At 52.4% G+C, this 27988-nt stretch overlaps 1 protein-coding gene, 1 long non-coding RNA gene and 1 other non-coding gene across 5 annotated transcripts in view; 1 reads left to right on the top strand and 2 right to left on the bottom strand.

The window, feature by feature from the left end:
- The window catches only part of LOC141978995 (uncharacterized), a 58933-nt gene extending 39249 nt beyond the window's left edge, over positions 1-19684 (top strand). For both annotated transcript variants that reach the window (XR_012636455.1, XR_012636454.1), the window contains exon 4: positions 14866-19684. This is a non-coding gene — a long non-coding RNA (uncharacterized LOC141978995). The remainder of the gene's footprint in view (positions 1-14865) is intronic.
- On the bottom strand, positions 228-27339 carry LOC141978959 (uncharacterized). Of its 2 annotated transcripts, none has more exons than XM_074941368.1 (10): positions 27262-27339; positions 26533-26619; positions 25781-26002; positions 24594-24616; positions 22921-23036; positions 22401-22433; positions 19104-19186; positions 18313-18439; positions 2239-2352; positions 228-1875 (listed from the first exon to the last, which is right to left on the bottom strand). In XM_074941368.1, exons 1-10 carry the CDS (start codon positions 27322-27324, stop codon positions 851-853), a joined length of 1893 nt encoding a protein of 630 aa, XP_074797469.1. In that variant the 5' UTR covers positions 27325-27339; the 3' UTR covers positions 228-850. The 2 variants fall into 2 exon arrangements, with proteins under 2 accessions (XP_074797469.1, XP_074797470.1); XM_074941369.1 differs by having other exon boundaries at positions 22921-23033.
- TRNAM-CAU (transfer RNA methionine (anticodon CAU)) lies at positions 16506-16577 on the bottom strand. Its single transcript has one exon. It is a non-coding gene; the product is annotated as a tRNA-Met (tRNA).
- Positions 27340-27988: the final 649 nt, after the last annotated feature.

Here is a 27988-nt window from a genome sequence, read left to right as displayed (position 1 = left end):
AAAAATAAGTGATGTTCAGCACAACCCATGGCAATGTGAGAACAAATGGGAATGAGGGAATCGGTGCCCAAAGGGGAACTTGGTGACTTTAACAATCACGTTGCAGTGGGAGCAAATGAGACGCTCCAGGGTTGTTTAGACAAGGAAATGATGGAGCACTGGTGAGGTTCTGAGTAAACCTGCTAGACCCCCCCCCCCCCCAGCTACTATACACACGCTATGTCTCTTCTGCAGGAATAGTTGTGGTTTTACATCAAGCTAGCTAAGGCCATGGGAAATCTGAGTGGAGATAAGGGCCAGGTAATTTTATCTCGATGGAGCTAGTTTAGGTCACCCCTGTCCCCGGAGCTAATGACATTCCTGATAGGAGGGAGAGATGCTCCCACGACATGCAGAATAAAGTTGTTGATAGAATGGAGCAGAGGATTAATCCCAAAGAATGGTGAGCTACAAAAGAGAAAAACGGGCAACCCAGCTAGGGGACCCGATAGACCATGTGAAGCAAATAGTTCAAAGAGCTTTTTAGAGGGAATTAGCAAAAACCAGTAAAGAGGAAAAAAAACCTGTTGTCAGCCCTTGATAAAGTTCTTGTGGTGTTTATTTCCCTTGCAAATTCTCTGATGATAAGTAAGGGCTGAGTTCTGAGACAAGCTTTCCCACACTCAGAGCATCTGTAGTGTCTCTAGGCTGTGTGGACCCTCTGATGTCTAATAAGGTCTGAGCTGCGAGTGAAGTTTTTCCCACACTCACAGCACTCATAAGGTGTGGCTCCCACGTGAATCCTCTGATGTCTCATAAGGTCTGAGCTCCAAGCAAAGCTTTTCCCGCACTCAAAGCACTCATAGGGTCTCTATCCTGTGTGGATCCTCTGATGTGCAATGAGGTCTGAGCTCTGAGTGAAGTTTTTCCCACACTCACAGCATTCATAAGGGCTGTCTCCCATGTGGATTTGCTGATGTTTCCTAAGCTTTGAGCTCTCAATGAATTTTTTCCCGCACTCGCAGCACCCATAAGGTCTCTCCCCTGTGTGTATTCTCTCATGTGTAATAAGGCTTGAGCGCCAAATGAAGCTTTTCCCGCACTTGCTGCATTTATAGGGTCTCTCTCCTGTGTGGATCCTCTGATGTGCACTGAGGTTTGAGCTGCGAGTGAAGTTTTTCCCACACTCCCAGCACTCATAGAGTCTCTCTCCTGTGTGGATCCTCTGATGTGCAATGAGGTCTGAGCTCTGAGTGAAGTTTTTCCCACACTCGCAGCATTCATAAGGGCTGTCTCCCATGTGGATTCGCTGATGTTTCCTAAGCTTTGAGCTCTCAATGAATTTTTTCCCGCACTCGCAGCACCCATAAGGTCTCTCCCCTGTGTGTATTCTCTCATGTGTAATAAGGCTTGAGCGCCAAATGAAGCTTTTCCCGCACTTGCTGCATTCATAGGGTCTCTCTCCTGTGTGGATCCTCTGATGTGCACTGAGGTTTGAGCTGCGAGTGAAGTTTTTCCCACACTCCCAGCACTCATAAGGTCTCTCCCCTGTGTGGATTCTCTGATGTTTAATAAGGTCAGAGCGTCTCCTGAAGCTTTTCCTGCACTCACTGCATGGGTTATTTCTCTCTCTTGTGTGGATTTTGTGCTGGGCTGTGGTTTCCTCAAGGTACTTGTGAGGTCTCCAAAAATGAATGGAGCTCTTTGTTTTCTCCCTGGGCTTGTTTCCCTGCCTCCTCTCTGGCCTGTGCTGACTCTCACGACCTTCTCTCTGCCCATGACTCCGGGACACATCCTCCTGAGGTACTGGCAGCAACGCCCTGCATGGTTCCACTTGCTCGGCATCTTCCTGAGGAGGTTTCTTCTCCTCGTCCTCACTCACCAGCCCAGCACCTGCTGGGATAGAGAGAGACGCCTCAGAAACAGGGATGGAAAAGGGGAGAGCAAACCAAAGCAAGTGCTGGAGAGATGGAAATTAATCAGGAACTGAATTTCCCCAAAGTCTTTCCCATGGGATGGGAGGGGATCAATTACTCCTGTAAATCCCATTGAAACACTCAGGGGGAAGGGAGGCCAAGGAGGGAGCTACTGCCAGGTGTCACTCAGGATGGGTAGGAAGTCATGAGCGACATCTGCCCTGAGGATACAAACCTGCTGGGGACAATCCTGAACTCGGAGAACTCACAAGGTCTCTGTCGGGAATCCCAGCTGTGTCCTTCAGACACGGACAGGTTTCGAATTGATTTCGTGATTCCTCACCTGTGTATGCGCCCCTGAGGCTCTCTGTCTCCTCTGAATCAGAGATCCCTGGGACCCCCGGCTCATCCTCTTGTTTCAAATGGGAGATCGCATCAGGTTTGAAAACTGGGAACTCTGCAGAGGGAAAAGAAATCCGGTGGGTTCGTGGGAGATTTGTCACACACAAAAATTTGTTTATTTTAACCCCAGCCCATTCGGAAGATGCAATATGCTGGGGCCAGCTCCCCAAAGGCTCAAACGTGTCAGAGGCTCTGCTGAAAGAGGGATTTAACTAACCCCATCTCTGCTGGGAAAACACACCACCCGACAATCCTCCTCAAAGGGGGGCCTAGAACACAGAGGCTGTAACTCCACAGCCTAGAAGGGGAAGATGGCAGCAGGCAAGGAAACCTCCTGCTTCTTTCTGAGAAAGAGAAATAGAGTTGCAGGGAAGCTGGGAACAGCGAGCATGGGTTGGTGGGAGTCAGCAGACTAAGCAATAGGAGGGAGTGAGCACGGTATCTCAGGAACATTAGATGTCAGGAAAGCACATCTTGAGGAATGAGGCATGGGCGGCAGGTATCACAGGCCGGGGGAGGCTGAACCCACAGTCTGCCCCCAGGCCTCCTCCTCTAGGGCTCTTCCCCTGTGGCCCGGGCCCTGGGCTGGGGCAAGGCGGGGGCCAGGCTGCAGGCAGGGACTCCGGGGAGCTGGAGCCAGTGCACGTGGGCGCCTCTGGGATTCGGCGGGGGAAAGGGGAAGGAGCTCAGGCAGAAGGGGAGGGCTGGGCTGGGGGGCTCTAGCAAGGGACTCTAGCAAGTCAGACAAAATGGGAGGGAGTCTGGAAATCCTGCAGGGTCTGGAGAAGGCTGGGGAATTAGATGCTATAATTCAGGAGCAACAGACTCTAGTTCCTCTGGAAAAGGAGAATATAAAAAATATTCATGATCTGTATGATGGGATGGATAAATATCCATCCCATGGAAAAGGAGAATTTGAACAATATTAATGATCTGGATGATGGGATGGATTGCCCCCTCAGCAAGTTCACGGATGACACGGTAGATACGCTGGAGGGGAGGGATAGGGTCCAGAGTGACCTAGGCAATTGGAGGATTAGGCCAAAAGAAATCTGATGAGGTTCAACAAGGACAAGTGCAGAGTCCTGCACTTAGGATGGAAGAATCCCATGCACCACTACAGGCTGGGGACTGACTGGCTAAGCAGCAGTTCTGCAGAAAAGGACCTGGGGGTTACAGTGGACGAGAAGCTGGATATGAGTCAGCAATGTGCCCTTGTTGCCAAGAAGGCTAATGGCATTTTGGGCTGTATTAGTAGGAGCATTGCCAGCAGATTGAGGGACGTGATTATTCCCCTCTATTCGGCACTGGTGAGGCCACATCTGGAGTATTGCATCCAGTTTTGGGCTCCCCACTACAGAAGGGATGTGGACACATTGGAGAGCGTCCAGCGGATAGCAACGAAAATGATTAGGGGACTGGAACAGGTGACTAACGAGGAGAGGCTGAGGGAACTGGGATTATTTAATCTGCAGAAGAGAAGAGTGAGGGGGGATTTGATAGCTGCCTTCAACCACCTGAAGGGGGGTCCCAAAGAGGATGGAGCTAGGCTGTTCTCAGTGGTAGCAGATGACTGAACAAGGAATAATGATCTCAAGTTGCAGTGGGAGAGGTCTAGGTTGGATATTAGGAAACACTATTTCCCTAGGGAGGTGGTGAAGCACTGGAATGGGTTACCTAGTAAGGTGGTGGAATCTCCATCCTTAGAGGTTTTTAAGGCCCGGCTGACAAAGCCCTGGCTGGGATGATTTAGTTGGGTTTGGTCCTGCTTTGAGCAGGGCTTGGACTGGATACCTCCTGAGGTCCCTTCCAACCCTAATCTTCTATGATTCTAATAGGAATTGGGCCATGTGACATCAGGCGGGACTGACTCAAAGAGTCAAGAGAGATGCTGCAGATATGGAGGAGGAAGGACGATCTTCTGCATCCCCAGAGTCACTCCCAACCTAGAACATGGCCAAGATAGCCCACTTTTCGCAGGGAAGGGGTCATCTTGTGGCTGGGAGGAAGGCCTGAGAAATGGTGGCTAGGAACACAGTAGGCAGGGAAGAGGCAAGTGTGGTGGTGGGTGGGCACTCAGCTATGGAGAAAGAAGAGTGAAAACAATAATATTTGAAAATGTAGATAAAATAAAGTGAAATGGGACAGTAAGAAGAATGGGGCGCAGCCCCTAAATCAGTGAGGGCTCTGAAGGGACTCTGTATTAATGGGGTAGGATCCTGGCAGCTTCAGATCCCCCCAGACCTCCCCTCCACTCACTCCCAATGAACAGCCCCTCCCCCTTTCCCATGTGTCCCTTAATCCTATATCTAGGGCCCTACCAAATTCACGGTTCATTTTGGTAAATTTCACAGTCTGAGCATTTTAAAAACCTTGATTTCCCCTCTGTCAGATATTGAAATCTTAAATTTCACGGTGTTGTAACCATAGGGGTCCTGACCCAAAAGAGCATCATAGGTGGGGTGTCCCAAGGCTATTGTAGTGAGCCCACAGTATTGCAACCCTTACTTCTGTACTGCCTTCATAGAATCATAGAGTCATAGAATATCAGGGTTGGAAGGGACCTCAGGAGGTCATCTAGTCCAACCCCCTGCTCGAAGCAGGACCAATCCCCAATTAAATCATCCCAGCCAGGGCTTTGTCAAGCCTGACCTTAAAAACTTCTAAGGAAGGAGATTCTACCACCTCCCTAGGTAACGCATTCCAGTGTTTCACCACCCTCCGAGTGAAAAAGTTTTTCCTAATATCCAACCTAAACCTCCCCCACTGCAACTTGAGACCATTACTCCTTGTCCTGTCCTCTTCTACCACTGAGAATAGTCTAGAACCATCCTCTCTGGAACCACCTCTCAGGTAGTTGAAAGCAGCTATCAAATCCCCCCTCATTCTTCTCTTCTGCAGACTAAACAATCCCAGTTCCCTCAGCCTCTCCTCATAAGTCATGTGTTCCAGACCCCTAATCATTTTTGTTGCCCTTCGCTGGACTCTCTCCAATTTATCCACATCCTTCTTGTAGTGTGGGGCCCAAAACTGGACACAGTACTCCAGATGAGGCCTCACCAATGTCGAATAGAGGGGAACGATCACGTCCCTCGATCTGCTCGCTATGCCCCTACTTATACATCCCTAAATGCCATTGGCTTCTTGGCAACAAGGGCACACTGCTAACTCATATCCAGCTTCTCGTCCACTGTAACCCCTAGGTCCTTTTCCGCAGAACTGCTGCCTAGCCATTCGGTCCCTAGTCTGTAGCTGTGCATTGGGTTCTTCCGTCCTAAGTGCAGGACCCTGCACTTATCCTTATTGAACCTCATCAGATTTCTTTTGGCCCAATCCTCCAATTTGTCAAGGTCCCTCTGTATCCTATCCCTGCCCTCCAGCGTATCTACCACTCCTCCCAGTTTAGTGTCATCCGCAAATTTGCTGAGAGTGCAATCCACACCATCCTCCAGATCATTTATGAAGATATTGAACAAAACCGGCTCCAGGACCGACCTCTGGGGCACTCCACTTGACACCGGCTGCCAACTAGACATGGAACCATTGATCACTACCCGTTGAGCCCGACAATCTAGCCAACTTTCTACCCACCTTATAGTGCATTCATCCAGCCCATACTTCTTTAACTTGCTGGCAAGAATACTGTGGGAGACCATGTCAAGAGCTTTGCTAAAGTCAAGAAACAATACATCCACTGCTTTCCCTTCATCCACAGAACCAGTAATCTCATCATAGAAGGCGATTAGATTAGTCAGGCATGACCTACCCTTGGTGAATCCATGCTGACTGTTCCTGATCACTTTCCTCTCATGTAAGTGCTTCAGGATTGATTCTTTGAGGACCTGCAGGGAAGTGGGTGCCTGGCCAGGAACTGCCTCTCTCTATCTGCCCAGTTCTAGAGCCCCCCTACAATACCCAGGTTTCACAGGGGAGATGGGATTTCACCGTATGTGACATATTTTTCATGGCCGTGAATTTGGTAGGGCCCTCCCCTGTAGCTCCCAACCCCTGAGATGGGAGTTGGAGCTGCTCTGTAATATTGTTGAATACTGTACATTGACCTGGCTATTGGGACAACTACTGTATGCATATGCTGGTTCAATGTAATGGGGGGGGGCTGTATGGAAAACAAGCAGGAAGGGAAGAATAATGGCTCAAAATTAGCCACCCTTTGGCAAACACTTGAAAATTGTTATGAGACAATGCAGGAACTATCAGCATTTCCTGTTCTATCTCCCAGCTCCAGCTAACGTGCAGAACTGGGTTAGATGAGCAGGGCCAAACTGGAGCAGGGTAAAAAGGAAGTCCATCTCAAGTAGTTGGAAAGGGGAAAGAGACAGAGACATGGGGGGCCCAATGGGGTGTCTGAAGAAGTTACATCTGCTCTCACGGATCCACAGGGTCTGGTCTACGTTCCAGCCTAGTTTAGCCTAGAGCAGCAAAAGTTCAGGCAGGGTCCGTACTGGCCAGGCCAGTGCAAGTAGCCAGCAAGCTGGTTTGGAATCCATGTCAGTCTCTCTGTCAGTGCCAGGAGAGAGCCCAGTCGCCTGCCCCCTTTCCTCTTTCTTCTCCAGCTCAGCCCGTTACTCTGCTTCCCTGCTGAGAGGAGGGGGCGGGGGATTCTCTTTCCTCGCACTTGATTGTTGCCATGTAGAAATGTCCTGGCCATGGGAGGTGACTTGGTCTCTTTGGATTCTGCATTGATCTGGGTCAGCGTCAGCGTGACCTTTAATGACCCATTCGGCGCACCCCAGCCAGCTACCTGATGCAAACAACTCAAATCTGCCCCAAGAGCAGAGCAATATTTTTTTCACCCCAGGTAACAATGCAAAGTTGTCATAAAAATAAAGGGAAGGGTAACCACCTTTGTGTCCACAGTGCTATAAAATCCCTCCTGGCCAGAGGCAAAACCCTTTTACCTGTAAAAGGTTAAGAAGCTAAGATAACCTCGCTGGCACCTGACCAAAATGACCAGTTAGGAGACAAGATACTTTCAAAGCTGGAGGGGGGGGACAAAGGGTCTGTCTGTCTGTGTGATGCTTTTGCCGGGAACAGATCAGGAATGCAGTCTCAGAACTTCTGTTAATTAGTAAGTAATCTAGCTAGAAATGCGTTAGATTTCCTTTTGTTTAATGGCTGGTAAAATAAGCTGTGCTGGAGGGAATGTGTATTCCTGTTTTTGTGTCTTTTTGTGACTTAAGGTTTTGCCTAGAGGGAGTCTCTATGTTTTGAATCTGATTACCTTTAAGGTATTTACCATCCTGATTTTACAGGGGTGATTCTTTTACCTTTTAATTAAAATTCTTCTTTTAAGAACCTGATTGATTTTTCATTGTTCTTAAGATCCAAAGGTTTGGATCTGTGGTCACCTGTACAAATTGGTGAGGATTTTTATCAAGCATTCCCCAGGAAGACGTCTCCAAGTGGAATCTTTCCCTGTTCTTTGTTTAACACGCTTGGTGGTGGCAGCATAGGGTTCAAGGACAAGGCAAAGTTTGTACCTTGAGGAAGTTTTAACCTAAGCTGGTAAGAATAAGCTTAGGGGGTCTTTCATGCAGGTCCCCACATCTGCACCCTAGAGTTCAGAGTGGGGAAGGAACCTTGACAAAAGTACACAGGGAAACTGAGGCAGACATCGGCATCATAAAACTATCACCCCAATTCCCACTGGGTCACACCTGCCTAGCTAACCATCAGGGTAAGACAAGCAGGCATGAAGATTGTTATTTTTAAATCCTTTTTTCTCTTACCCTTGATTTCTACTGCAAAATAGACACGACTTTGGCGTGAAGAAAGCTGATTTGTTACTGTACACAAATGATCGCAGACTGACGAAGGCGTCTGCACTCAGGCTGGCTTGCTGGGTTCATCTGTCGGGTATTGTAGCCCAGGGCCTGGCCTAGGAACAGGAGACTTGCAGAATTCCACTCCAGGAGAGAGAAAGGCACAAGGCCTGACTGGGGTGGGGGACTCAAAGAGCTGAGGAAGGGGATGGAGATTCAGCTAGCCCTGTCACTCACTAATACACCCACACCCCTTCCTCCCAGCCCTCTCCACCTCCTGGGACCCCGCAAGCAGTCACTCCTTATATTGGCTCCTCCTTTCCCATGTCTTGCAGCCCTGCTCACTACCAGTTATCCCAAATTTCCTGCTCCCCAACCATAGGCACTGACTTCTATTTTTCCCGGTGGGTGCTCCACCCCAAAGCCCCCCGCAACACACTTCTCCTGGGGCCCCGCCCATACCCCACCTCTTCCCACCTTGCTCCACTCCATCCCCCAGCCCCCTCCCCTGCCTGTCCTTCACTTGCTCCTCTCAGCCCCCTCCCCCAAGGTCCCCCTGCCCCCCACTGGCTCCTCTCCACCCTCCCTGGAGCACCTCCCGCCAGCTGCCGAATAGCTGATCTGGGGCCAGCCCTGGGGCCGCACCACAGCTGTGGCTGGCATGTGCTGAGCCCCCCCCCCATTTTTTTTCCATGGGTGCTCAAGCCCCAGAGCCTATGTCCCCAACCATTTTGCATCCCACTCTCCCAAGCAGTCCTTGCTCCCACCTCCCACCCACAGGGCCAAAAAGTGCCCCTTCTCTTCCCCTCCTGCATTGCTAGCACCCCCATTTCCTGGAGCACCCACCCTGGCCTTTACTTCCACCATCACCAGCACACCTTGGTCTCCCCCTGCCCCCTCCACCACCACGTGCAGTTCAAACTGGAGACTGGGAAGCAAAAACACTGAAACAAGCATTAAAAATAAAACTTTACTAGAAACTCATTCTTGCTAAGGTGTTAAAAATAAAAACCTGATATTGCCTTCTCTGTCAGTGGGCTGCTCTGTCCCAGCCCCACTGTGAGGACAGCCACTTGCAAACAGTGAGCTGTACGGGGTGGGGAGCTGAAATGGAGTCCATTTTAGCTCAATGGAGTCCCTGGGTGACAAAACCATTTCTCTGAAATACAGCTGAGGGGTCCAGCAATAGGAAGGGGGTTTCTGCAGAGTTCCTTGTGAGTCCCTCATAGTTTATGTGTTTGTATGTAGCCACAAAAGCCTGTATTCAAAGCCAGCGGGAGGCCATAAGGCATGCAGATATTAACACGGTATCCTGCTGATTCCCACACAAATTTTCCCCCAGTCCCAAGTGCTGCAAACTTTTCCCATATCAGGCACTCAAGATATAGAGTCACATTTCCCGGAAAGGTATATTTGCCAGAGTGTCCTCAGTAGCGGATAAGCCCACTTCCCGTACAGATGTGCTGTTCAGTCACAATAAATTGGCATACTTTGATGGCATAGATAGCTGGCTTGCCACCAAAGACATGGAATAAAATCTCTCTTTGCCATTCAGGAACCACAAGAACTGTTGTGTCCTCTGTGACAAAGTGGGACTGTTCTTAATGTTTTCTCTGAATATTGTGGGGGTGCCTCAGTTTCCCCATGCAGTTCTTAAGTATCTAGATGGTGGGATAAGGGTGTATGATCATCGCAGAGCCCTAGAGGGCAGGTGTGTGCAGGGGTCTAGACACAGAGGATGGCCGACACCCTGTTTTCTGGCACCTGATGGCCTGGACCATCGCCCCTGCAAGGTGAGAGCTAAAGGATTGGAGAACAAAGGAATCTGGTGACCTCCTGGCTCGGGAAAGGGACAAAGAAGAGGAAGGGCTGGAGGGAGTTTCCGTTTGGCGCTGGCTGGGGATGAGGAGTGAAGTGCAGACGTGGTTGTCTGGCTCACTGCCCCCCAAAATGGACACAGCTGAGGGGTCCTGTTCTCTGTACCTACAAGCTCTGTTTTAGACCACGTTCCTGTCGTCTAATAAATCTTTGTTTTACTGGCTGGCTGAGAGTCACGCCTGACTGCGGAGTTGGGGGGCAGGACCCTCTGGCTTCCCCAGGACCCCGCCTGGGCGGACTCGCTGTGGGAAGCACACGGAGGGGGACAGGATGCTGAATGCTCCGAGGTCAGACCCAGGAAGGTGAAAGCTGTGTGAGCTGTGTGTCCTTCAGACAGTCTGCTCCCAGAGAGGAGACTTCCCCAGAGTCCTGCCTGGCTTCGTAGGGAGCAGTTCCAGAGCATCGCCCGGGGACTCCGTGACAACTGGTGGTAGCGGTGGGATGTACCGCGCCCCGTGGATGGTGCTTCCTGCAGTAAGTGACGGGGGAGCAGCAAAACGAAGGGGGATTGACGAGGACCAGGCATGCTGAAGGCTCAGAGAGGAGAGGTTTCGGGGGGCGGTTAACCCCTGGAGTGTGTAACCAGCGAGAAGGACTCTGCAGTAATGGGGTCCCCCTGGGGACTGTGGTGAGCAGTCTCAGGGGTGGAGGAGCCTGCGGCTTGGCCCTGGGAGAGAGAAGGACTTTGGCAGTAACAGAGTCCCCCGGGGGATTGCAGTGAGCGGTCCCAGGGGTGGAGGAGTCTGCAGCTCGACCCTGGCAAAGAGGTGGTGACCTCGAGAAGGGCTGGCACACTGGGGGTTCTCCCTGGAAACCGTGGGGAGCTGAGAGCACACAGGCCTGTGAGTCCACAGCAACTTGGGAAGGGCGGAGTGATGGCCTGTCACCGTCTCCTTAAGAAGGACATTGTAACCCTGTGCAGAAAGAGAGGGTTGAGCATTGGAAAGTTCACCGAAGCACAGTTCATCGTGCAGCTGGAGGAGGATGACCGCTCTAAGGAGCGGATTCCTGACCCCAAATGGGGCTACAGCAGGATCTGGGAGCAGCTGGAGTGGTAGCCAGACACCCCCAAGACTCCTGTCCCCGACCAGACGAGGGTCTTCCCGATCGGGTTCCCCATCAGGGGAATGGACGGGATGGGAGCTGAGTCCGAGAGAGCCAGAGGACTGTGAGAGACAGCGAGAGCCCAAGAAAGAGATGCAGGAGACGCAGCAGCAGCATGAACTGGCGGTGGGGGAGCGGAGAGGCCCAGGAGACCTCCCAGGGGTGAGTGGGGATAGACCCCGGGGGGCCAGTTCCGCAGGGAACCTTGATACTAAATTGCTACCCCTGGTTAAGGAGGGGGGGATGTGGATGCCCACCTCACTGCCTTTGAGCAGGCTGGCGATTTGAACGAAGGGGGACTCTGCAGAAAAGCCCCGGTGTCTAGCTCCCTTGCTGGGTCCCAAGGTCGTAGACTCCGTCAGCCAGATGGGTGGGGAGGTGGACAGGCTCCCACTCCTGACCCCAACCTATACGTCTGTGTGGAGTCTCCTGGGGTCAGGCCCCTTGGACCCCCAGAGGGAGCGGAAGGTGATGGTCAATGGGGAGACATTCCTGGGGTGGCGAGATGCTGGGACAGAGAGAACTATTGTCAGGCCCTGGATGGTGCAGCCCCACCAGATGCTGAGGGGCTGTGTGACCTGGGTGAAGGACCCAGGGATGAAACCCCTCACCCTGCCTATGGCCCAGATCCCTGTGCAGACCCAGAAGGGCTCGGGCTGGCTGGCCGTTGGGGTTCTCCAGGATATCGGCTGTGAGACCCTGTTGGGGAGTGACTGTGTCTCTTTGGGACAGGATCCAGGCCCTGCTCCTGTAACGGCCAGGGGTTTGAATTTGAATCCAGGGAACCAATTGGCTAAGATGGAAATTGTCCGTGAAAATGCAAATGACCTGGCTGGCAGGAGGGAGGAGCTGCTAAGCTCAGGATACCTGCCTGCCTGTAACCAGACTCCTGGGGCTGGGTGGGACAGAGAGATGCTCCCAACCCCCTTGCACACTGAGATGGGGCTCCTGCTGGCTCTGATGCTGTAAGGAGAGCAGAGAGCTCGCTGCCTGCCCCCACTGGGACAGCAAGGGCAGCGCTGAGCAAGGGGGGAGATAAGACCCCAGCTGAATGGAGGGACCCACAGGCAGGCAGGTCGGCTGCCAACCAGGTTTGCCTTGTCCAGAGGTGCTGCTGGGAAGTGAGTCCATGGCAAGGATGGAGCTACCAGGGACAGGGCTCAGCGGGGCTGTGACCCCAGGCCCAGCCAGCGAGAGGGAAGACTGGGTAGCTGAGTCTGCAGAGCAGAACAGCTAGGTAGTTAATCTCTCGAGGATGCAGGGGATGGCAGGTCTACTCTCATCTCTAGACACTTTGGATATGACTTGTAGTCTCTCAGTGAATTTAACATCGAGTTCCTTGTGGAAGCAGAGGCTGGTAAGGGAAGGACAACAGAACTTTGAGAGCACACCTTGTAAAAGGGAACCTGAGAAGGGTAGCTGCGATTTGCTGGAAGTAGCTCAGGGTAGTGAGAAGAGCAGCAGTTTATCTGTTGGGAGTGGCAAGGTGCTTGGTAAGGAAAGTTTGGATGAGCCTAGGCAGCCTTGTGAGCTGATGGCTTTGTCTAGTCAGCAGGGTGGGAAGGCGAGGAGAGTGGAAGATGAGTGTCCCTGGACCTTACCTGTTACCTGGGTGGAGAATTGTGACAGTGAAGGGAATGTGCCTGTGTCTGCCAGGGGTATTGACTCGCCTATGGAGGGAGCTACCCTGATCTCCAAGCAGTTGTCTGTGACCAGCCCTGTGTGCTGGGACAAGGGGAAAGAGATCCCAAGCTGTGTGTCGGGGAAAGGAGAAAGTGTGTCCGGCTCTTCTTTGTCCGTGGAGCAGACAGAAGGGGCCTTTCAGCTTGTGATGGTTGAGAATAGTGCAGTTGTCTCAGAGTTGGTTCTGGATTCAACTAAAGCCTGGGAAGGGAAGAGTCCTAAGTTTGTGTCTGCTAGGGAGAATGGCCCTGTAACTAGGTCGCATCCAGTTAGTGTCCTAGCAAAATCCCAGAAACCAGACAATTCTGGTGCTTGTATTTTGCCTGTTGCTAGTGTGTTGTTGGGAAAGGGTGTAGCAACTCTGTCTAATCAGGGTGAGATCCTAGCCAGGGAACAAGGAGAGCATAAAGGTGATTTGATTGTGTTACCTACTGAGGGTGTGGAAACCTGCAGCAAGAAGGAAAAGATTCCTGAGCTTGTGTGTGGCAAAGGGAAGGAGAATGCTTCTAGCCTTTTATCTAGGAAGTCTAAGTTTGCCTGAAAGGGGATTGTGTAGGAATCCGCCTGATGGGCCAGAGGTAATTCTGGATGTAAGTGAGTCCCAGAAAGAGTCCGTTGTTGCTCAGGAAAGTGTTCCTCTAGAGCAAGCCCTAGGTGAAGAGGTTAAGGGCAGAATTTCTGTGAAGGGTGAATTGTTACGTAGAAAATCCCCTAGGGAAAGGAATCCCCATGGTAGTCTTTGCAAGCAGTTTACTGTAACTGAAGGGGAAGCCAGACGAGCTGGTCTGGACTGAGCAATGCCAGAGGGCTCTCTGTGCGTTGAAGAAGGCTCTAATCCAGGGCCCAGTAAATCTGGTAAACCCAGACTTTGCCAAGGCCTTTATAGTGTTCACCGACATCTCAGACACAGGGCGGGGTGTGGGGCTGATGGAAGCCAATGCTAGGGAACGGGAGAGATGCTGGGGCATGCATGGAAACGTTGGTGGGGTCGAACTTCCCCAGGTCACTGGCTAAAGTGACCTTACTCAGTTCGGTCTTGAAGGGGGGAGAGATGTGACGAAGTGGGACTGTTCTTAATGTTTTCTCTGAATATTGTGGGGGTGCCTCAGTTTCCCCTATGCAGTTCTTAAGTATCTAGGTGGTGGGATAAGGGTGTATGATCATCGCAGAGCCCTAGAGGGCAGGTGTGTGCAGGGGTCTGGACACAGAGAATGGCCGACACCCTGTTTCCTGGCAACTGATGGCCTGGCCCTTCCCCCCTGCAAGGTGAGACCTAAAGGGCTGGAGAACAAAGGAATCCGGTGACCTCCTGGCTCGGGAAAGGGACAAAGCCCAGAGGAGGAGAGGCTGGAGAGAGTTTCAGTTTGGGGCTGGCTGGGGACGAGGAGTGAAGTGCAGACGGAGTTGTCTGGCTCACTGCCCCCCAAAATGGACACAGCTGAGGGGTCCTGTTCTCTGAACCTACAAGCTCTGTTTTAGACCACGTTCCTGTCGTCTAATAAACCTTTGTTTTACTGGCTGGCTGAGAGTCACGCCTGACTGCGGAGTTGGGGAGCAGGACCCTCTGGCTTCCCCAGGACCCCGCCTGGGCGGACTGGCTGTGGGAAGCGCACGGAGGGGCAGAGGATGCTGAATGCTGCGAGGTCAGACCCAGGAAGGTGGAAGTTGCGTGAGCTGTGTGTCCTGAAGACAGGCTGCTCCCAGAGAAGAGACTTCCCCAGAGTCCTGACTGGCTTCGTGGGGAGCAGTTCCAGAGCATCGCCCGGGGACTCCGTGACATCCTCCAAAATGTAGAATGCTTGAACTGATAGAGAAGGCCTCTGGAGTAGGTCATGGCCATCCCCCTTCCCCCAGAGCCCCAAATGTTCTGCAATTTTAAGCAAAATTGTTATTTTAAAGTTACCATTCTCTGTATGTTCTTTTCATTGCAATTAACCCAGTAGTGTCCATGGAGCTTCTGGGATCTGCAGCATCCCTCTCACACTATCCTGAAGGTCAGTTTTACAAAATATTCAATTCTTCTTTCAGATTCCACCAGTATTTTTTTTTTTCTGAGCTTTTGCACTGAGCCGTTTTGGAATCACTGAGACAATAATGTTTTGTTTTATGTCTGCTTGCAGGCAGCTCGACCTGTCCTGTCTGTCATACGTCAGCAGCTCGTGAACACTCCAGCAGAGACCTGGGTCTTTGTACCATCACAGACCTGTCCCAGAGGTAGTGTGTCCACAATGAACTTATGGTTGACATCCTGGAGAGGGCCAACAACCATGTGCAATACCAGAGAGGGAAGGATTCATGGCAAATGGAAAGGCACAGGCAGGCTTCAGCACTGGTGGACAGGGTTCCAGCATGGGAGCAGATATAAGAACATAAGAACAGCCACACTGGGTCACACCAAAGGTCCATCTAGCCCAGTGTCCTGTCTTCCAACAGTGGCCAATGCCAGGTGCTTCAGAGGGAATGAACAGAACAGGTCATCATCAAGTGATTCATCCCCTGGTGCCCTTCCCAGCTTCTGGCAAACAGATGCTAGGGACACCATCCCTGACAAATAGCCATTGACAGACCTATCCTCTATGGACTTTTATCTAGTTCTTTTTTGAACCCTGTTATAGTCTTGGCCTTCACAACATCCTCAGGCAAGGAGTTCCACAGGTTGACTGTGCGTTGTGTGAAGAAATACTTCCTTTTGTTTGTTTTAAACCTGCTGCCTATTCATTTCATTTGGTGACCCCCTAGTTCTTGTGTTATGAGAGGAGTAAATAACACTTCCTTATTTACTTTCTCCACACCTGTCATGATTTTGTAGACCTCTATCATATCCCTCTTTAGTCACCTCTTTTCCCAGCTGAAAACTCCCAGTCTTTTTAATCTCTCCTCATACAGAAGCTGTTCCACGCCCCTCATCATTTGTTGCCTTTTCCAATTCCAATACATCTTTTTTGAGATGGGGCAACCACATCTGCATACAGCATTCAAGACATGGGCATACCCTGGGTTTATACAGAGGCAATGTGATATTTTATGTCTTATTATCTCTTCCTTTTCTAATGATTCCCAACAACTGCACTGCAGTTCTTGGAACAGGAACGCTGGTTGAGGGAGGAAGGCAGACTGCAGCAAAAAGACCTGTATGAGTGGCTGCATTCATTAATCACCACAAGAGGGCAGGCTCCTACTACACCCCCACCATGGCCCGAGTCCCCTCCATGGTACCATGCAATGCATCTCAGGAACACTTTGGCCAACACCATGGTTGGGTGGCCCATGTAACCAGGACTTAAAAGTAGCTGGACAGGACAAATCTGACTCTTGCATACTTTCCATGGCAATCCCTTGCCCCTTCTGGACCAGTAGGGCTGCTATCATGTGTGCGCCATGATGCTGGAGGATCAAGCCAAGCTGCTCAAAAAGCTCCAAAAATTTAGCTTTCTTCACGCAAAAGTTCTGCGCCCATCGCTGGTCACCCCAGGTCTGCATGACGATGTGATCCCACCAATGTGTTCCAGTGGCCTACGGAGGGGACAGCAGCAGCTACACCAAAAGCCATGGGTATCATAGAATATCAGGGTTGGAAGGGACCTCAGGAGGTCAACTAGTCCAACTCCCTGCTCAAAGCAGGACCAACCCCAACTAAATTGTCCAATTTTTTATTTTTTGGCCCCAGATCCCTAATGGCCCCCTCAAGGATTGAACTCACAACCCTGGGTTTAGCAGGCCAATGCTCAAACCACTGAGCTATCCCGCCCCCTGACCAAGGTAGCAGAGGATGGTTTCGATCCATCGACCTCTGGGTTATGGGCCCAGCACGCTTCCGCTGCGCCACTCTGCTATATGAGTTGAGTATTTCATGTCCGTATCATCCTCCTCCTCCTCCTGCACCATCATTAGCTCTATCAGGTGCGTTCAGTGGGTCAGAAAATGCTGCCAGAACGTCCACCAGCATTTCCCAGAAGCTCTGCCCATTTTGTGAGACAGGAGCAAAAACCCAAGAGCAAGAGAATTTCTTCCAATGGCGAATCTTCCATTTTGCTGGTTCAGGTCAATGGGAGTGTACAGACCACAAGGAGAGCTCATCAAGACATGTCCATGGGATGCAACAACTTGCCATGACATGTGGGGAGGACAGTCACGTTTTCCCAACATTGCATCACAATCAATTTGGGAAGGCACTAGGAAGCCTGGGATATGGTTGGTTAGACTTGGACCTGCAAACTGCTGAGTGGATGCTGAAGCCCAGATATTCAGTGTAGATGCTCGAGCCTGGGGTTCCAAACACAGGGTTGGCAGACCCAAGGCCCCACTAAACCTGGGATTAGTTGCAGTGTAGACATACCCTAAGGCTCTGTGAAAAGACAGGGTATTTCCACCAATCTCCACTCAAACTAACTGGGTAACTCAAGAGGACACGCAGTCGCCACTGCACCAAAGATGTGTCATGTATTTGAGTGAGTGCCCTACCCCTGATAGCTTTCTGACAGTTTGTGTTCTGCATTTTGCTTGCATTCTCCAGGAGTTCCTCTTGGGAGTTTTGCCCAGGTGTGAAGAATCACACCTTTAACCAAAAAATTTTTTAAAAGCAAAATCTCATGTGTAGGCAGTTAATTAACTTCTTTAATACAGAGTTAAGGTTGCCAAGTGCTGTTGTGCACCCTTCCAGAACATGGACAGTGACTAAACTTAGAGCTCTGAAAACCAGGAAATTAAGCGTAAAAATTCATATCACCCCTGCAACACAACCTTGACTCTACCCACCACCTTAACTCTACCCCCACCCCCTAACCCTGGAGCTGGCATTAGCCACTGACTGTGGTGCAGTAAGGGTGGTACAAAGGTTAATAAACTACCAAGGAAATGAGGGATTCTCCTTCTCTTGGAGTCTTCAAGTCAGGACTGAAAGATGATTTAGTTAAACACAAGGCATTTCTCTGCATGCCCTCCAGCTGTGTGCACTGGGTCAGCTGTAGCTGTCACTGGATGATGAGGGATTAGTTGGAACAGCTTGGCAGAGCTGGGACTGTGAGATAAAATGAGGTGCACATGAACCTTGAAGGAGCAAGCATGCCTCATTTCAGTGCTGAGTGTTGAAGGATGCAACAATAAATGTGCACGGGGTGGGTACTTTCCATGAGCGTTGTCAGCACTCTGGTAGCATACATACTCAGTGGTCTCCAAGGCTTAGAGAGGAGTAAGTGAAGGTAATGACTCAGAAGGAATCCTTGGGGGAGGGCAAAGGCGTGGTAATATTCTGAAAATCTGTGATGGTTTGTGCGGTGTAGGCTCAATCTCTGAGTGCAGGCCAGGGATTGGAAGATTGTTTGCTATGCCAGACCTAAATCAAAGTTTTGCCTTAGCAAAGAGAAGTTGTTAGACTTTATGCTGTACTGCTTCTGTGCCCTGTTCCCAGAGCGTTGTGTAACAACGGAGAGCAGAGGGCTAGTGCGTGTGTCACTGGCATGCTGGGGTGATGCTGAAACAGGGCAGAGAAGAGGCTGCATTGTGGGGTGTTGTGAACCTTAATTCTTCTCATTTCCCCTTCTAAGAACTGAGGGGACAGGAATCCTTACCCAGTGAGGTCACATTCTGATGGTTCTCCTGCATGACGTCTCTGCAGAGGGCTCTCTGAGTGGGGTCCAGCAGAGCCCACTCTTCCCTGGTGAAATACACAGCCACCTCCTCGAAGGTCACCGGCCCCTGAAAGAGCAAGAGTCCCACACTCAGTACCTGCTGCCCCACTCACAGCCCCACTATTCATGAGTAGCAGGGCCAATCAAATGGATACAGAGTCAGCAGAGCCCCACCCACAACCCGCTCAGAGCACCCAGGAAGCATAGAGATAGAGCGAGCCCCTCATCCTTCCCAGCAGATAAAGGGAGCAAGGTCTTCACTTTTATCAGACACGGACTTACCAGAGGCTGATACAAGAGATGGAGCCCCAAGCAGGGTCCAGGGACGTTCCCGGATAGGAAGCCCAACACCCTCCCCATTTCCAGCAGCTGGATGTCAGGGGATGGGGCATCTCCCCTAAGTCCCTCTGCTGGGTGTCCCCTTCATGTCATAACAACCTCTGGTTAGTGGGTTCACCCTCCAGCACTGAGAGTCTGGGAAGTTTTCCCAGCCCAGGCCGGTTTGTTTCCTCTTCCACAAATAGGGGAATTTCCACACCCAACCCCCATGGCTCTATTCCTAGAATCAAGACCCCAGATTTATCAAGTCCCAGCAGGTTCATCGCACCTTGTCCCCCTCCCTTTCTCCACCCTGTGCACTTCCTGCACCCTCCCACCCTTAGATCAAACTCCCACTTCCTGTGTATTCACTGTCCCTCTGGCTCCTGCAGGAACCCCCCCAGCATCCCTACCTGAGCCAGCTCTGCCATGCCCATTTCCCTTTGCCGGGCAGGCTGGGAGAATCTGGAGTGACCCAGGGATGTTATTCTGCAGCCTGTCAGGGGGAGAAGGGTTATTGGGGGGGATTTCAGAACAGACTTTAGGTCATTTCACGTCACGAGTCTCACTGGCCCTTTCTCTGCAGAGACGTTATAGACTCTCACGCTGGGAAAGCACTCTGTCACTGCAGCACAGACCCATCCCCTCCCACCAGGACTAAACCCACTGAGACCCTTTAAACCTGACCTGGTTCCAAAGGATGGCACATTCCCCCAGCAGAGGGGGAACTCCACAGGGCTAGGGACCAGGCAAAATCTGTCCAGTGCTGAGACAGGAACTGAATCTGAGCAGGTTTCAGAGTCCGTGGCCTCTCTCCCCACTTATTCCTCCTTGGTTTTTCTTTCCCCTCCTGACTCAGAGACTTGGTTATTGTCTGTTCCTGGAGGCCTTCCCTATCCTGCAAGAACTAATGCCATTTCGGCTTGACACTCTGCCTCATCGCTATCGCTACTAAACACCGGTGGGGTGTCAGTCTCTCTGGTTGCGATACAGACAGAGCAGTGAAAGAGTTACTGTGCACAGCTTCAGGCTGCCTAATATCTAAGCTCCTTCGTTTTCAGTTTAAACTGATTTTTCCAGAAAAATAAAGTATTATTCAGTTTTTTCTGATTGTCACCCTACTTTTGTATCATTCAAATACACAAAAAATAACTTGTTTTGCTAGGAAAATACAATCCATTACATGAGATAGCTGCATTACGAGAATACACTAGTCTGCGTGTATACACAAAGCTGCCAGTTGAAGAAAAGCTCTGTATTAATCTAGAAGATACACACAACAAACAAACAGGCACGCATGCAAGCACTGAAGTGCGCGCGCATCTGAACGTACTGATGAATCTATGTGCCCAACATGTACACATTTCAAGCTGTTAGCAGATAATGGTTTAAAGATTTCACACACTAAAATGAGAAGAAAACGAAAATCTGTCTCAAATATGTTTCAGAACACAAGGAAGTATTCAAAAGTTTTTAAAAAAACAAACCCAGCAGAAAAGGATGAAGCTGAGTGTATGCGCTGCATATGGGGTGGCCCAGTGATTAAATGTCAATATTTATAGGCTAATAGTTGTAAGTCTGCCCAGTAACCTGTTCATTCAAATGAAAAGTTTTATTTGGGGATTAGATTGTTTTCTTAAACTCAAAGGTAGCGTTACGTTTTGAGTTCTGTTTTAGTTCTGCAGCAAACCACATTGATGAACGGAATTCAAAGCATTCATCTGCTGAATGCTTCCTCTCCCCCCCCCCAATATCAAAATAAACCCCTAATATTTACCCAGGAAAATTAATCGTTTTTTGCACTGATTCTCTCCTGTTCTCGTTGTTGGGGTAATAAACACTGATCAATTCCCCAGAAAAATTAAATCAAATACGAACTGAAAAGAAAGGGCCCTCCTAATATCACAGCTGGGATTCCAAATGATTAAGAATGCGGCTTGCATTGAAATCAATATTTCCCAGGGTTGGGCCATGTCTGCTCCAGCTGCTGAATTCAGACTTCCCTCATATAAAAAGTAACACTCTCTTCCCCTTCATAGCCAATATGGATACAAAATCGTGAAGGATCCTGTGCAACGTTCTCAGCTGGTGGGTTGCAACACCCAGAGGTTCATGACAAGCAGTCAGATGGGCCGTGAGATACTGACAGATTTACTATGATCAAAGAAAATCTCACTCCCCCACTTCCTGCACTTTTAGCCCTCAAGGACAACTACTTTCTGGCAGCCTCTTGAAGCGCAGACAGGCAAGTTGTATAGGGTCAGGCTTGACACGTGTTTTATTCTCACATCATTGTGAATGTCAGGCGATCCCAAGGCGGGGGGTGGGGGGGGGGATTTCAAATAAGGGGTCACCAAAGTGTGAGAAACGCCAACACGCACTACAGCAGCTCCATCTTTGTTCCAAACGAAATTTCAAAGCCAGTCTGTACGCAGTAAACCAGCCTGTGACACTAGTAGCAAGATTGTTGGTCAGAGGAGTGCAGGGGGACCTGGGCCCCGTTCCACCAGGTCCCAGCCCAGGGCCCTGTGTAGTTGAACCCCTAAACAGGGGAGATGGGTGTCCCTCCCAGCAGAGGGAGTCAAGATCGGATTTCCTGGGCTACTTCCTACTAAAGTCTCCACTGGCTGGCATGTCACTGATCTGGCCCTTCAGGCAGGCAAACCGAGCTCCTGCCTCTTCAACTGAGCCAGGCTCCCTTCTTTTCTCCCCCTCTCCAGGCCTGGCACTGGCTGCAGGGAAAGCGGGACGGGGTTAGCTGAACCCACAGGTTTTCTTTCACCCCTGCTGTGCCAGGTGGCAGTTTCTCCGCTCCTTCACTCAGGCCCATGGCTCAGATAGAGTCAGTCCATACAGGGTATCATAGAATCATAGAATATCAGGGTTGGAAGGGACCTCAGGAGGTCATCTAGTCCAACCCCCTGCTCAAAGCAGGACCAATCCCCAATCAAATCATCCCAGCCAGGGCTTTGTCAAGCCTGACCTTAAAAACTTCCAAGGAAGGAGATTCCACCACCTCCCTAGGTAACGCATTCCAGTGTTTCACCACCCTCCGAGTGAAAAAGTTTTTCCTAATATCCAACCTAAACCTTCCCCACTGCAACTTGAGACCATTACTCCTTGTCCTGTCCTCTTCTACCACTGAGAATAGTCTAGAACCATCCTCTCTGGAACCACCTCTCAGGTACTTGAAAGCAGCTATCAAATCCCCCCTCATTCTTCTCTTCCGTAGACTAAACATTCCCAGTTCCCTCAGCCTCTCCTCGTAAGTCGTGTGTTCCAGACCCCTAATCATTTTTGTTGCCCTCCACTGGACTCTTTCCAATTTTTCCACATCCTTCTTGTAGTGTGGGGCCCAAAACTGGACACAGTACTCCAGATGAGGCCTCACCAATGTCAAATAGAGGGGAACGATCACGTCCCTCGATCTGCTCGCAATGCCCCCACTTATACATCCCAAAATGCCATTGGCCTTCTTGGCAACAAGGGCACACTGTTGACTCATATCCAGCTTCTCGTCCACTGTCACCCCAGGTCCTTTTCTGCAGAACTGCTGCCGAGCCATTCGGTCCCTAGTCTGTAGCGGTGCATGGGATTCTTCCGTCCTAAGTGCAGGACTCTGCACTTGTCCTTGTTGAACCTCATCAGATTTCTTTTGGTCCAATCCTCTAATTTGTCTAGGGCCCTCTATATCAGAGACAGACACGTACCTGTGTCGCTCCCCAGCTCCCGTCGCAGCATCTCTAGGGGAAGGAGAGGACGGGAGAGGTGAGAATTCAGGCTCTCGCATTCATAGAATCATAGAATATCAGGGTTGGAAGGGACCCCAGAAGGTCATCTAGTCCAACCCCCTGCTCGAAGCAGGACCAATTCCCAGTTAAATCATCCCAGCCAGGGCTTTGTCAAGCCTGACCTTAAAAACCTCTAAGGAAGGAGATTCTACCACCTCCCTAGGTAACGCATTCCAGTGTTTCACCACCTGGGGAGGTTCCCATTGGTTATTAATGGAACCGCTGTTAACTACGAGATGGTGACACAGACCGAGGCCGATAACGCAGCCGCTGCAGACAGAGCCAGCCCCACAGGGCTACTCCCATGGGGAAGGGCGACTCGGAGCTGGGGCTGTGAGACGGAGGGTGGGGTCAGTGACATCACTAGAGTCCCCGACTCCTCCCCAGGGTGGGGGGTCTCTCTAGCCAGAGGAGACGCCACCTCCAGACTCCAATTCACCTTTGAATCCCAGCAGCACCTCCTGCAGCATGGCACTTTTCAGAGAGAAATCGCTGAGTCTCTTCTCCAGCTCCCCATACCCTGGCTCCAGCTTTGGAAATCTCCCATCCTCCCTGCTAGGGAAAGGAGGAGGGGTGAGAAATTGAGCCCAGCAACCCTTAAATTCCAGCAAACCTAGATCTGAGCTTTGTAGCCTGAGATAGTCATTGTCATGGTGAGTCACCCACCCTCAGCCCTGGGCTCGCCATGGGCCCAGAGAGATGGGACACTGGGAAACATTAGGGCAAGGAACCAAGACAGGTTCAGGAGCTTTCTCTGGGACTCTCTGGTTCTGTGGGAAGCAGAGCCACCTCCCACACTGGGATATTCCAGCAACAAGAGGCACCAGCACTGGGATTACGTAGAAAGAGAGGAGACACAGACCAAAGAGTGGGTGTGTCCCACATGCTCGATGTGGACAGAGCCCAGATCTTCAGCAGGGGATGAACATGGGCCCTTAAACACCAAAAGCTCTGAGCCCTTCAGCTAAACCAGGTTTCAGAGTAGAAGCCGTGTTAGTCTGTATTCGCAAAAACAAAAGGAGTACTTGTGGCACCTTAGAGACTAACCAATTTATTTGAACATAAGCTTTTGTGAGCTACAGCTCACTTCATCGGTGAGCTGTAGCTCACGAAAGCTTATGCTCAAATAAATTTGTTAGTCTCTAAGGTGCCACAAGTACTCCTTTTCTTTCAGTTAAACCAGTAACCCTGGGTTGTCAAACTCATTCGGTATAGAGGGCCATATTGTGCTGTCTGTTATGGTCAGTGGCCCAAGGGCATCAATTTAGGACTCCGTACCTCACCTCCATTCACAGCAGGACACCCACTGCTCTCAATGGGACCTGCATGCACAAAGAATGAGCAGGGACTCTGCCCTTTGTATAGGAAATACAATTTTAGTTACTGTTATTTATTAAGTCCTTTACTGTCACAAAGTATCACTGCATGGAGAAATAGCCCCCCTCCCACACACCGCCTTATGGCCCCTGCTATTTCTACCTTTTCTCTCCCTTCCTTTCTCATCCTCCTTTCTCTATTTATCTCTTGCTTTCTTGTCCTTGTGTGTTTCCTCTGTTTTTATTTCCCTACAGCAACCCCCTATACCCACCCTTCAAAGGCTTCACTCCCACTTCCACCTACTGAAGTGATCAGCCATGGAATATTGAATGTTGATATTAAAGTGTCATTTCAGCTGACACTCCACAGAGATGAACAGAAGACAAGGGAATTCACACCTCCCGGAGCCGCTGCTCCAGGCTGTTTGCACAATCCGAAAAGGCAACACTGTCTCTGTGTCCATTTGGGAGGGTTTCTTTGTAACCAGGAGGGCTAGAAAAGTACTTTTAAAACAATGCAAACAGATTCTGCACATTCTGAATACGAGATACGGCCAATAAATACATCAGACAGGCTGGGTCTGGCCCAGGGGCCATATGTCTGACAGCCCTGGTGTGACCTCATTAGCTGACAGAGAGTAACAGACTCTCCCCCTTGCTGAGGCAGCTGCTAGGGGAGACAGAATCACAGGCACCAAGCCTCCATGTCACACTGCGGGCGGGGGGAGCGCCGTATTCAGTGCAGTAACCAGACCTAACAGACCATGAGGGGAGTGAGACAGAGCCCAGGACTTACCTTCCCCAGGTGCTCCCAGCACCCTAGAGAGGGAGAGAAAGAAGAGGCAGTCAGAGGACTTGTGCCAGGCTGGGAAAGCCTCCTGCTCTGCAGGAGAATCACCATGGGAGCCTCTGGTATTTAGGGAATTTCAGACACTCATGTGCCATCTCCCGCTCCCTACTAGCTGGGACAATTGCTCTCAGCAGCCCCAGAAATCCCTGCTGGGAGGTGGCTGCAGGGGCAAGTTTCTCCCCAGGAAGAAAATGTTTCTCTGTCTTGAGAGTCAAATTGCCCCAGTGCTGAGAGCCCCACGAGCCCCCTGGTGTGAGCGGGGCCTTAGGCTGGCTCGGGACCTCTGCATGGGGGAGGAGATTTCACCCTCCAAGTGCAAACGCAGACAGACATTTACAGGAGAGGAGAGAAAAATCTTGGAGTTGCAGCACCTAAACTCCCAGGTCCCATCCCTGGTGCTGCTACAGATTTACTATGTGATTTGGGCAGGGCTCTGCCCCTCCCTCTGCCTCGCTTTCCCCATTTATCCCATAGGGATAATGCCCACGACCCAGCTTTGTACAGGGCTTTGAGGTCTAGAGTGGAGAAGAGCCTACAGCAGTGGTTCTCAGCTTATTACACAGTGTGTTAACTGGGCCACAGGGGCCGGGCAGCAGCAGCAGCCTGGACCCCGATGCTGGACCCCCGCTGGGTGGGACCGTCCAGCTGCCCAGCCCGGACTCCTGCCACGTGGCTGCTCCAGACCCTGGGGGACCTGCCAGCAGCCCCAACCCCAGACCCTCACCATGGGTGGTGGGCCAGCTGCCTGACCCAGAACCCGGTGCAGGGCTGCCCTGGGGCTGGCTGGCACCTCCAGACCCTGCCACACACAGCAGGCCATCTGCCCCAGACCTGGAGCTTGAGGAGCAAGCTGGTTGCCCTGTAGCTAGCGGGGCCAGCCAGCTGTCCCAGACCTCTGACCCGATGGGGCCAGCCCCGACCCCAGACTCCTGCCATGTGCTCAGTGGCGGGGCAGCCCGGACTCCTCCGCGCCAGGCAGACGGGAACCTGGCGGGACCCAGCCCACGGCCTGCCCTTTAGCACACAGCTGAATTGGGCTGCAGTGGTGCTAGTGAGCGGCGTGCGGCCCACGGGCTGAGAACCTATAGGCCTTAGGAACGGTGCGTATGATCGTTGCAATGACACAGCCTGACCTGCAGGGACTGGCTCAGCGGCGGCTGCCCCTCCTCTCCTCCCCGCTCCCTGAGCAGGGAAATCTCCCAGGACAGTCTGCAGATGTCCTCATCCCTTCTCTGGACAACGGCTCGCTCTAGCTCTTCTAGCCGCGACAGCAGCTGCTGCTCCTGCTCCTCCAGAAACCCTCGCAGCTCCTGCCACTCCCAGACCATCTTCTGCCTCTCGGCTTCTGTTTGTTTCTGCAAAAGGGAGAGAGCAGCTTGGTAACAAGGGAGAACTATAAATGCACCTCTTGGTAGGTGGGGAAGTTATTTACCAGAGCACAGGATCTCTTCTGCTGGGGGATGGGACATATATTTAGGCCAGGAAGGGAGGAGGGCTCAGGGCTGGGGTGAGCAGTACATCACCAACAGGGGGGCCTGTTCCCCCCAAAACCTCATCAACTTGCACTGAGCCAAACTCTCCATCTCTGCAGCCCACATTTCATCTCCTTCCTCCCCATCCCCCCCCAGGTGCTAGAAAGGCTCCCCGGTCACTGTGACACGCAGACAGCCCGTGGGCAGGGGCTCTGGGCTCACACAGACTGACTCTCTCCTGCCCAGCAGCCTCCTGCACCCTAAGGGCATCATGTCACCCCCGCGTCCGACCCTGCCCTCTCCCTGGGCTCCAGTGGGGACGGTTCCCTGGCTGAGGCTGGCAAGCCGGGCCCTGCATTCACCGTCACTCAGGGCACCGGGATCCCAAGCGAACCTGGGCCCTGGGCACCTACCAGCAGCTCCTCGCTTTGCTGCTGCTCCTCGGCTTTGGCTGCTTCTCGCTCTTTTCCCAGAGGGGCCCGACGCTCTCGTGGGGGCTCCTGGAAGAAGAGGGGGAGGGGGTTACAAACCGCTACAAACGGCCTCACTACGGCCAGATTTCAGGGCCCATCGCGCCCTGCAGATGCCCGAGCAGAGTCCCTGGGACGCACTGGGACTTTTTCCCCCAGGCCTCGTTCAGCCTCAGCCAGGAAGCTCTGAGGGGCTGGTGAAACGGGGCCCAGGTTTCCCAGGGAAAACACAGGACCCCTTGGAGAGGTGACGGGGTGCAGCCCAACCCCACAGGTCCCACTGTCCCCTGCGCCCACCCAGCTCCCAAGCAACCAACTTCCAGCATTGCCCCTAACTTCCCCTCTCGAACCCTGCCCACCCACAGCCCAGTGCTGGATCTGAACACAGACCCCTCCACCCCCCACAACCAAATAGCCCCTAAGCCCAGCTCTGCCATCCCTCCCCCACAATGACACCTCCCCCCAAAGTCCCAGCTCCAAACAACCCCAGTCCCCAGCTGCTCCACGATCCCCAGCACCAGCTGTTCCCGCCACCCAGCCCGGCTCTGACCCCCCGATACATCCCCCGCAGCTGCCCCCATCCCCTCGCTCCCGGTCCCGGGCTCCTCCTGCAGCTCCCGGGCAGCCCGCCCAGGCCCTGCCCGCGCCGCGCCGCGCTGCCCCCGGCCCCACCGCGCTGCCCCGCGGGCTGCCGGGCTGGAGCAGCCTCCGCGCTGCGCTCCCGGCCCCGGCCATGGCCCCGCCGCAAACACACACAAAGCGCCCCTCTGTTTGCAGGACACAGGCCGGGGCGGGGGCTGCGAGGCAGGGGGCGGGAGAACAAAGCCCAGAGCCCGGGGGCGGGGCTCGGGCACAGCCCCGGGGCGGGCCCGGACCAGACGCTGCTGCTGCCTCCGTGGGACCCAGGAGCCCGGGCTGGGCAGCGGCTGCTCCCCCCTGGGGTCCCTGCTGGGGGGCCCGTCATTAACCCCCCCGTGCCCGGCCGGGGGGGGCTTTCTGCAGCCGGGACCAGCCCCCTGGGCAGCCCCGGGCTCTGCCCGCCCCCAGCCGGAGCCCCCCGGTGAGTGAGAGACCCCGGGCGGGGAGAGGGGGGAGGGGCAGGAAAGCGACTCTCTGCCCCCGGGAACCGGGGAAAAGCCTCGGAGCTGCCTCAGCCCCAGCGGAGCCGCCGCCAGGATCTGCCCCCGGCCCGCTGGGATGGGGGGGCAGAGACTGGGGCCCGGCGGGGGGGTCCCGTGGGGGGTGTCGGGCGGGGGGGGGGAAAGCCGGAGTTGCAGGGAGCGGGAAGTTCAGTGGGACGGGGGGAGGGGTAGTTGAACTGTCTCTGTGCAGCCAAGAAATTCCCGGGGGGAGGTGAGTTAATTGGATCCTGTCCCTGTTTGTGCCACTTCCTCCCACA

Source organism: Natator depressus, chromosome 28 (genome assembly GCF_965152275.1).
Source record: "Natator depressus isolate rNatDep1 chromosome 28, rNatDep2.hap1, whole genome shotgun sequence".
Lineage (NCBI taxonomy): Eukaryota > Metazoa > Chordata > Testudines > Cheloniidae > Natator > Natator depressus.
The sequence above is the reverse complement of the archived record's forward strand: the minus strand, read 5'-3'. Positions and strand labels throughout refer to the sequence as shown.